This window comes from Octopus bimaculoides, chromosome 24, assembly GCF_001194135.2.
Source record: "Octopus bimaculoides isolate UCB-OBI-ISO-001 chromosome 24, ASM119413v2, whole genome shotgun sequence".
Classification (NCBI taxonomy): domain Eukaryota; kingdom Metazoa; phylum Mollusca; class Cephalopoda; order Octopoda; family Octopodidae; genus Octopus; species Octopus bimaculoides.
In genome coordinates this window covers 255,350-266,083 of record NC_069004.1, presented here as the reverse complement: position 1 = coordinate 266,083, position 10,734 = coordinate 255,350, and the positions used below count along the sequence as shown (strand labels likewise).

At 36.4% G+C, this 10,734-nt stretch overlaps 1 protein-coding gene across 1 annotated transcript in view; it reads left to right on the top strand.

The window, feature by feature from the left end:
- LOC106875559 (E3 ubiquitin-protein ligase SIAH1A) overlaps positions 1 to 10,734 on the top strand; it is a 65,124-nt gene that overhangs the window by 40,105 nt on the left and 14,285 nt on the right. The window contains exons 2-4 of the mRNA XM_052976188.1: positions 8,237 to 8,385; positions 9,444 to 9,517; positions 10,613 to 10,687. Of these exons, the coding sequence (XP_052832148.1) occupies positions 9,466 to 9,517; positions 10,613 to 10,687 (127 nt within the window). The 5' untranslated portion in view covers positions 8,237 to 8,385; positions 9,444 to 9,465. The remainder of the gene's footprint in view (positions 1 to 8,236; positions 8,386 to 9,443; positions 9,518 to 10,612; positions 10,688 to 10,734) is intronic.

Here is a 10,734-nt window from a genome sequence, read left to right as displayed (position 1 = left end):
ATATTATGTGTGTGAAGGATGACAGTTGAGTAAAGAAGTGCCAAGTGATTGAAATGGAAGAACCTGTAGAAGAGAAAGAAAGATGATGGCACAGTTTCAAGATGTGCTGCTATGGCAAGTGGTAAGAAAACACTATGCCCAAGAAGATGTGACCACCCTTTGTAAGCATGGAAAAACAAGATGTGAAATGATGACAGCATCTTCTGAGATGCAGGCATGGCTACTCATGTGGTAAGAAGCTTCCTTCCCAACCACATGGTTCCAGGTTCGGTCCCACTGCATAGCACCTTGGGCAAGTGTTTTCTACTATAGCCCCAGGCCAACCAAAGCCTTGTGAGTAGATTTGGTTGATGGAAACTGAAAGAAGTTTGTTGTGTTGGTTTGTCCCCCAGCCACCACTTGACAGTGGTTCAGCAAAAGTGACTGATAGAATAGGTACTAGGCTTTAAAAAAGTTAGTATTCAGGTCAATTCATTCAACCAAAAATTCTTCAAGGCAGTGCCCCAGCATGGCCACAGTTTAATGTTTGAAACAAGTAAAAATTGATAAAAAATATTACAAAGTTTAACAATATTTTTGTCATTTTCTAGGTGGCGAGCTGGCAGAAATGTTAGAACATAAAGACAGACAAAATACCGCTAAAGTATTTTGCCCCACATGCTAACATTTGAGGAGTTCAAAAGTACCAGTTGCATACTGGGATCAATCTAATCGACTGGCTCCTTCCCTAAACATTTCAGGCCTTGTGCCTAGAGTAGAAAAGAATATTTTGTCATTTTCGTCACAACCACTCTTCCATACATACTTCCACCCTACACACACATACTCACACTCACACTCACACTCACTAGCTTGTACTAACTTCTCAAGTGTTTGCTTATTCTTATTACCTTATCAGCTTGACTGGGTTGTTTGTGTGGTTCATATGGCTGAAGAAAAAAAAAACAACAAAATGGTCAGTTCTTGAGAATCTACTTGAAGAGTTTTTACTGTAGTGGTGGTCTTAGTGACTCATTTACCAAAGTCCTTTCTTGGTTCTTCACTGGTGATTCTCATAACATAATTAATAACATTCTTGTAAGTACATCTTTATGATGTGTTCACTATTGATGTCTGTGTATTTATATGTATGAGTACATATTTGTGTGTGTGTGTGTGTGTGTGTACAATTGTATATGAATGCTCCATCCTTGCACGGACATCATAGTTAAATGATGATGATGATGATGATTGTGTTTTGTATGCCTCCTCGTCTCTTCACTCTCCTTCCTCATTCCATTTACGTGTGTGTCTGACATAGATGCATGCATACAATACCCCCATACACTTGCATAAATTCAGATCTGCATATCTAAGTGTATTTAAATATAATACACAAACACAACAAAAACATGTACCATATATGCGTAAGTATGCATACATGCAAATATATATATAGACTGTTAAAATGTGTATGTATGTATATATATATATATATATATATATATACACACATACATACATGTATATAAACACTCACATAACGCATATATATATATATATATATATATATATACAATGTGAGTGTATAGACACAAACATACCTATTAACTTACAACTATATATACCACCATTCTAACTCTTCGACTGCATCGTTAAGTGAAATTCTAGGGAGATCTCAACTATCTTAAGCCTATGACCTACTTTCCTGCCTCTTCTGTCATAGCAGCCACTTCCTTACATTGCTAATGAGCTGAGAAAAGCATGAAGGTTACCTCATCTGTTTTCCACATTAATCAGTATTCTATAAGAAATTATTATTCTTTATTGTTGCCGTATTGTTTTCTATTTCTATTCCTGCCCAGAGACCTCAAGTAACGCGAGTTGGATATTTTTCTTTGGGTGTTATTAGGGTTCAGGTTTTGTTGTTATTATTGTTAAGGCTGACAGAATTTTTCAAGTATCAGCAAAAATACCTTGTGGTGCTTGCATTCTGAGCTTAGATCCCACTGAGATCATCTATTCCCTTTGTACCTTTCTGTCCTTCTAAGGTCGAGTTGATTTATTAGACATTGGTCCAGTGATGTCAGTATAATTGATTTTTTTTTTTTTTTTTTTTTTTTCAATCTAAAATTTCTGGTCTTGTGCCTTTCTTAGAAACAGTTTTTTTTTGGGGGGGGGGGGGTTGTTATTCTAAAGGGCTATGGGTTAGCAGCATTGATAGTGTTGAAAAAAGTTTCTTTTTGGTATTTGTTCTGGCTCTTTATATTCTGAGTTCAAATTCTGCCACAATCAGCTTTGCCTTTTCTTCCCTGCTTAGTGTTTCGGCCATTTGGCTCAATTGTCAGGTCATGAGGTCAATTTCTGGTTTCTCATTGTTTTCTTGAGCGAGATATTTTATTTGCTGTTGCACCAGCCTTGTCACATTCTGTGCCTTGCTGGATCTCAAGAAAACTATATTAAGGGTCCATGTGTCTGTGGGGTGCTTAGTCACTTGCACATTGGTTTAACGAGCAGGCTGTACTGTTGATCAGCTGATCTGCTGTAACCAACAGAGTGCCAGAATCAATGAAATAGCTTACCACTCAAATACCGGAGTCAGTGCTCTTAACTTAACCCCTCCCCTCAAAATCACTTGCTTTATGCTTAAGTCAGAAATCATAATTATTATTGCTTAAAGTGGCAAATTGGCAGAATTGTTAGCAAGCCCGATAAAATGTTTACCTCTATTTCTTCCAGCTTTCTGTTTTCAAGTTCAAATTCTGCAGAGATCAACTTTGCCTTTCATCCATCCTTTCCAGGTTGATAGTAATAACTACCAGCTGAGCACTGAGCTTCAACTAATTTGACTAGCCCCCCCTCCTGCGAAGATTTCAGGCTTTCTGCCTATACTAGAAAATTATTGTTATACTTAACGAGTAAAAATACTATCATCTTACCAGTAATAGCATTATTTTTAATGATCCAGTTTGTTATTTTTTTTCTTTTAGATTATACTAAGAATTTTGTGAATAGTGTTGTTGATTACAGGTTTCTAGTATAATTGCTCAACTCTAAGCCATTATGCAAATTAGGCAGCAATGAGTTTAAGCAGTTTCAAACTAAGGTCAGAATATGAAGCTTTACAAACAACTCATTTCTGACCCATACAAACATTGGTATTTAGACATTTGCTAACAGGCTCTCTGCTTTCATATTTAGATTTCATGCATCTGTTTATAATTTATATTTAGTCTAGTGTTTTTCTTTTTTCCTTCTCTCTCTCTCTCTCTCTCTCTCTCTCTCTCTTTCTCTCTCTCTCTCTCTCTCTCTTTCTCTCTCTCTCTAAACTGTTAGCATATACAGTCAATGTTTGCATTACTTAGGTGAACTGATTTATACCATATATATATTTGTGTGTTTGTGTGTTTGTGTATAATGGTATGTATGTGATTTTACACACACACACGCACACACGCACGCACCTACCGTCTTTATCAGTGTTATGTCTGTTGTTCTGCTCACATCAGTTGGCTAGAACTCATTAGTAACAGAGAACCCAGCCTTGTTTGTTGCCTGTGTTATGAGTTTGACAATTATTTTTTGTTACCAACATTTCTAGACCAGGATGCTCCGCCTGTCACTTACCATTTTACAACATGAACTGGGTACAAATTTAATGTGTGACCACTCTAGAAAGGTTATCTCTGGTTAAGATTGAAGAGTCTTTTCTGTCTCCTATCAGGTTTTATTCGAAGTGCCTGCTCTCCTAGATAAGTTGCGCATATTGCAACTGGCAGAGTCCATGTCTCCTCCATGGCATATGAATCTGGATGGCATTTTGGGCAAGTCTCTTCTTCTATAGCCCTGGGCTTACCATTGTCTTGTGAATGAATTTGATAATTGGAAACTGAAAGAAGCCTATCATATGTATGTGTGTGTGTTTTTGTTTGTCCCCTGTCACCATTTGACAACCAGTGTTGGTTTGTTTGTGTCCCCATAATTTAATGGTTTAGCAAAAGAAGTACTGAGATATATTTGTCCAACTAGACCCTTCAAGGCAGTGTCCCAGCATGAACTTAGTCCAATAACTGAAACAAGTAAAAGATTACCTGTCTGTCTGTCTATTGGTTGAATAGTTAAGAAGTTTATTTTGCAACCATGTGGTCTTAGGTTCAATCCCACTGCATAGCATCTTGGGTAAATGTCATTTTCAATAGCTTTGGGTCGACCCATACCTTGTGCATTAAGTTGGGTAGAAAGACACTAGAAAAGTATGTCGGGTGTTCATTCAAGAGCACAACCTTGTAACTCATCATCATTTAGTGTGTCCACTTTTCTACACTTTTATGACTGCGAATGAGCAGCACTGTCATACAAGCAACATTGTTTCCAGCCTTCTGTGACAAATATGTTTGGCCAGGGGAAGTCTTATCACCTTACTTGGAAATAGGTGAGGGTTGGTGATAAGAAAGGCATCTGGTCATAGAAAATCTGCCTCAATAAAATTCCATCTGGTCCATGGAAGCATGGAAAAGTGTCTTTTAAAAATGTTGATGATGATTACTAATTCCTAATAACCTCCTATGCTTACTATGAGATCTAAGGATTTAACAAAGTACCACAAGTGTCATTGGCCTGTGGTGTGAGTAGAAAGAGAGAGAGAGAAAGATGTATGGAATTGTATGAAAGATAGAATGTTGTTGATTTTGCAGTTTCTCCAAATCTCTAAATCTTTCTACTTAAGATGTTCAACGCTGTAAATTTTCACTGCTGTGGCAACAATAAATAGATGATCTTTTGTTTTTTAAGTAAATACAGAGAGATTTTATAAGAATGTCTTGGCTGCTTTAAGGTGATTAATATCTCTCACTTTTTCTTCAAATTCTGATGAAGTGATTAAATTTTTTTTTTTTTCTGGGAGGTTAAATGCTGTTAAGAGAAGAACTGGCAGGGATTAATCAATAGTATTGGTAAGAAAATTGCTCAGTCGGATCCAAAAGCCTAGTCTTCAGCATTCTGAAAGTGTAAATAACAGAAGTAAACGTCAGCTATTTTGTATCCTCATCATTTAACGTCCATCTTCCATGCTAGATCAATAAATTTTACTCCAGATTTTTTCACGCTACCCCTATTTAGATTTTATCATTTATAGATCCCTTTTAGTACTGTTTAAGCTTCAAACTAATGCTTTGAGTAGATTGGAGTCGCAAACTCCTGTTTTTGGAAATCTAGGACTACATTGTCCAATATGTACGTTTTTTTAAAGATGTTGAGAGAAATTTAACGTGTATTTGGCTGTTATTTTTGTAACAGGTTCAGTGACTCTCTAAAGGCTTCTTTGTTGGCATGAACATTCTAAAGTAGTGTGGAGTGGATAGTTAGTGAGTTAGTAGGTTTATTTAATCCTCTTGTGATAAAAACCATTAATCCAATACTGAACAGTAATCTGGTCCTCTCAACCATTACATATTCAAAGTAATCTAATTGTATTAGTTTGCAAATTTGGTTAAGTTTGTATGCCATGAGGAGATTTGTGTGTTCATTTTCTGAGCAAGGTCCTTTTTCCTGAGTGAGGTATTTTAAAATTTCCAGGACAGCACAAATAACAAAAATTTATTTGTTTTGTGCTTTTGTTTTTCTCAGCAGTCCCATAACGTGGCATATTGGGTTGACCACAGCCTTGTATGTGCACCCTTGTCTCTATAACATGTGATGGTTGTAAATGAGCATCATTGTTATACAATCAAGGTTGTCCACTTTCCAGTCTTTTGTAAAAAATATGTCTGGCCTTGGGCAAATATTACCTTCTTTGGAAACAAGCAAAAGTTGGCAAGAAGTTGAGCATTCAGCAATGGAAAATCTACCACAACAAATTCTGTCTGATCCATGCAAGTACAGAAAAGTAGACATTTAAATGGTGATGATGTTAAATGATTTTTGCAGATCTAGGATCCCACTCTTTGAAAAAGCACAAAGACAGTAAAGAAGGTAGTATACTGATGCTACTTGCCAAACCAACAAAGTTTCTATGGACTTTGGGATTTTATTAACTGTACTGGGTTATGTATTTTGCAGTGTGGGTGTCTATTAGTTTTTGCTGCAGACCTAATTTATTCACAGCTGAAATTAATAGGCAAAGTAATTTGCCATTACTTGGAATATTAAAATGCTGGTGAATTAACAGGATCCCTAGAGGGTAGGGAAAAAATGTGCTTTGCAGTATTTGTTCCTGCCTTATTCCTAATGAGTTCAAATCTTGCTGAAGTCAGCTTTGTCTTTCGTCCCTATGGGGTGGACTAGAATAAAGTGCTGGAGTTAATTTCATCAATTAGATCTTAAGCCTTATGCCTTAAATTTGAGACAATTATTTAAGGCATAAATGACATCATCTGCACGAGTAAGAATAGTTAAGTTTGATGCTGGAAACATTATAAAAAAATAACCAGAAATATTTATGCTGTGGATTAAAAAAATATATCATCATTGTTACTCAATGACTTAATATTGTTTGGCAAGTACATGAGACAACTCTTGTGTTTTATTCAGTTATGCCCATTTATGTTCCATGTTCAAATCCTGTTAAGGTTGATAAAAATCTTTTAAATATTATCTCGTTTATAGAATCAATTAAATCCTCCCATTTTTAATCCATGTAATTTTAAAGATGATTTATTTGTTGCTATTTATATTTCCTAAAATCAATACCTATTTATATATACTTGTCATTGATTTCTTAATTAGCATTGTACATAATTGCAGTATATAACAGAAGAAAAAATCTTGGTTATTTATTTTTGTTTGTCTTTTATTCTTTTATCGCTTTCTTGTCGTTGAGCTATGTCCATGCTGGGGCACCACCTTCAGGAGTGTAGTTGATTATAGCTTGATTGGTAATTGCTTAATGAACTTGGAAGAATGAAAGACAAAGTTGATTCACAGGATTTGAACTCAGAATGTAAGAAGATGATAGCTTAAAAAAGAAAAACTCAAACTATATTTTGTCTGATGCACCACTGCTGATTCTACTCTGCATAGACCCCTGTTTTATAACAACAAAAACCTTTTAAAATAATTATTACTTCTAATTAATTTTTCTTAGGTGTTTTCAGATTTCTAAGAGTATCACCAATAAGCTACCAAATTTTTATCAATATTGGTTTCAAATTTTGAAAGTGATTCCATCAACCCTGGTGCTCCACTGGTACTTATTTTATCAACCATGAAAGGCAGTCAACCATCACGGAATTTGAACTCAGGTCATAAGGATGGGTAAAATGTCACGAAGTATTTTGCCCAATGTGCCAATGATTCTGCCAGCTTCACTGCCTTTAAAGAATTTTTATTAGTATTGGCAACTAAGTTGATTGAGAGGTTCACACAGATAGTTGAAAGCCTGCTTTCGGCTATGTGTATATTTAAACAGTATTTCTGAGTTCAAATCTTGCCAAGGTCAACTTCATCTTTTCCATCTTGAAAAATAAAGAGCTGAAGTTGTACTAAAGTATCGTCCTCTAAACCTCAGGTCCTTGCGCTGATGCTAGAAGCAATATTAGTAACCATGGTAGAAAGGGGATTGGGAGTGATAGGTTTTTTTGTTGTTGTTTTGTTAAGTGAAATGTTTCACACAAGTATTGTTTCTTGGGAGAAATCTCTGTAGAAACTAGGTTAAAAGATTCACTAAAGCAGAGAGTATAGAGTGGGATTGAGGAAGGGTAAGATTGGAAGGGGGGGGGGGGTAGGTAGGATGAGTTAGAGTAGCTGATTCTGTAGTTTCAAAAGATGTGAGTGAATGCCTGTATCTTATAGCTTTCAAATCTGCTATTTTCTTCATCTTCAAAAGCAGATTCCAAAACCCTGATTTGAGGCAGGTTAACTTGTTGGATGATTTATCATTCAACAGTTGTAATGTATAAATGCAGACTGGGTGAGAGTATGGTACATTCATTCTTTCATTCACCTTCACTTACTATAGGCACTTATCGTGCGTGTGTATGTGTCCTTGTCTTGATCTCCTGCACAAATTGTCAACAGATGTACCATCATACAAGCAGTGTTGTTTGCACACTTCCATGAAAACATATTTGGACTAAATAAAGATGTAGCTTTGCTTGGAAATAGGTATAGACTGGTGACAGGAAGAGCATCCAGCCATAAAAAAATCTTTTTCAATAAATTTCATCTGACTCGTCATGTAAGCATGAAAAATGCATGTGAAAACATTAATGATTATTATGATGATGATGATATAATTAATATTAAATTATTTTATTTTCAGAAATTGACATCTTGACACACTCCATAAAGCAGCAAGTGGGGTAAAAATGTTGTGCTTACTATATATAACTGCAGCCAGTCAACAATGATGTTATCATGAGTGCCAGTTTGCAGCTGAGAAGTGGATTTCAACTTGTGTAATATTCTCAGGTACCCTATTTTGTTGTCTTGATCTCCAAGTATCTAGCAACAACAACAGCAACCATAAACAGCACTACTGCAGCACATAAATGCCAGCGGTTTTACATTAATTTGTAATGCATTCCTTGTTAAACAAAACCCTCTTTAATTACGTTGACGATTTCTTCCAACTGATGTTAGACTCTGGATGCTTAAGAAAATAGGAATTTGAATGTTTGCCTTTTTTCTTCTTTTTTTAACCTATTTTGCTTCCCAGTCACATGACTTCGGGTTCAGTCCCACTCTGTGGGACTTTGGGTGTGTGTCTTCTGCCTTAGCTCTGGGTTGACCAAAGCCTTGCGAGTAGATTTGGTAGACATAAATTGAAAGAAACCTATTGTATATATGTGTGTGTATTGCATGTATATGTGTATGTATACTTGACATTGTGTGCTAGTTGTAAATGAGTGTCACTGTTATACACGCAGCCATCTTTCTTGTATGCAGGCATGCATCAGTCGGAGGACTACATTGTGCTCCAGTGTCTGCTTTGGCCAAAGAAACCATTTATAGAAATTAAAAGAAGTAAACACTGCATTCAATCAATATTCATGACATGTTCTCCTGATCTCGCTCGTTGAACGTCCTTTGGCCTCTAGGTGACCTCAGAACCAGCCACAAGCCTTTGTTACTATCTCCTGTCTTAGGCCCTTGGAGGCCTCCCTGCTAATCCTAGCCCCTCAGCTTGTCCTTCATATTGCAGCTGAATTTATTGGTCTATCATCCCACCATGCCCCACACATGTTGGGTGGCTGTTTTATCCAGTAGGATGTATTTCTTGATGTTAAACTGCTCCTCATCCTTCGGCACCACTAAGTTCATTTTAGTTCTGTCTAAAGTAGACACCAATTATCAGCAGTCTGCTAGCTCTACCAATCCTATATTGGTCTAAACAACAATCTAAAATTACAACTATTACTTTAACCATTATCAATATCATCATCATCATCATTGATGATGTAAGCATAAAATGTTGAATTGTTATTTAATATTCCATTTATAAAAACTTTATTGTTTTATCATTTCAGGTAGTTGCTGTATGCTAGCAGCATGAGTCGACAGCCCTCTAATTCGGGAAAAGCCCGTGGACACAGCCAACAAGGTTTGGATTTATGCTTTATTATATATATATATATATATATATACATATATGGATGTGTTCATCCGAGTATCATCATCAGTTGAATATTTGCATTTGCTAGCTTACTTCGGTTGGACAGAATTTGTTAAGGCAGAGTTTCTACAGCCGGATCTCATCCTTGTGAATGGATTTGGTGGATGGAAACTATGTGTCTGTGTGTATATGTGGATGTACATATATATATATATATATATATATATATATATATATGCAAGGAGGTACCCAAAAGAAACTGGAATTTTGCAATATTATTTTTTCCCCTTAGTTTTACATGTTTACACTTTTATCACCTTCAAAGTATTCTCCATTTGAAGCAGTGCATTGGTCCAGACATGTTTTCCATTTTTCAAAGAATTCTGTAACACCAGCTTCCGTCTCCAGTGATGACCTTTAAAAAACAGTTTGGGTCAACTTCCAAGTGTTCTTTCAGATCACGACCCCCATTGTCGTGACTGCTTTTGATCTTCTGTGAGCAAGTGAGGCACAAATTTTGCTGCAACTCTTTACATTCATAATTCCTCACTCAGAATTTTTTGGCAGAAGCTGCAGGACACACCAGTCATATCAGCAAGTCCATCAATTGTTCAGTGATAGTTCCCCAAGATCAGTGTTTTCATTCATTCAAGAGGTTGACGGTCATCCTGAATGAGGTTGGTTTTCAAGTGACAAGTGACCATTCCTAAAGCATGGAAACTGCTTTGTAAACCTGCTTTGCTCATGGTAGCACTCTTGTAAGATGTTTGAAGTACACACACATGTATACATACGTACTACAATCACTACTGTTTGTGGTGGCTCTCTCAGACATGCCCTCATTAAGCCACTCTCACCAGCTGATGATAGACAAGTATCAGAAGCAGCCAAGGACCTGTTCGTTCCCTTTTTTTTCGCCTCCATCTATCATTCCTATTTCTGTTTTATGTTTACTTTTAATTCTTCATTGTTTCTAACAGTCTTTCTCTGTGTGTGTTTGTCTGTCTGTCTCTCTCCCTCACAAACACACAAATTCCTGCCATCCATTCCTAGTTGACAATGTCACTTGTGTCTCTTTTATAGTTCCTGTCCAAGAGTCCACACTGATGATGAACATCCAAACTCACAAATCTGAGAGGGACTGCAGGGGTTTAAAATGTAAGTTTTCCCTTCTTACTTGGATCTGTTTTCTTAACACACACACA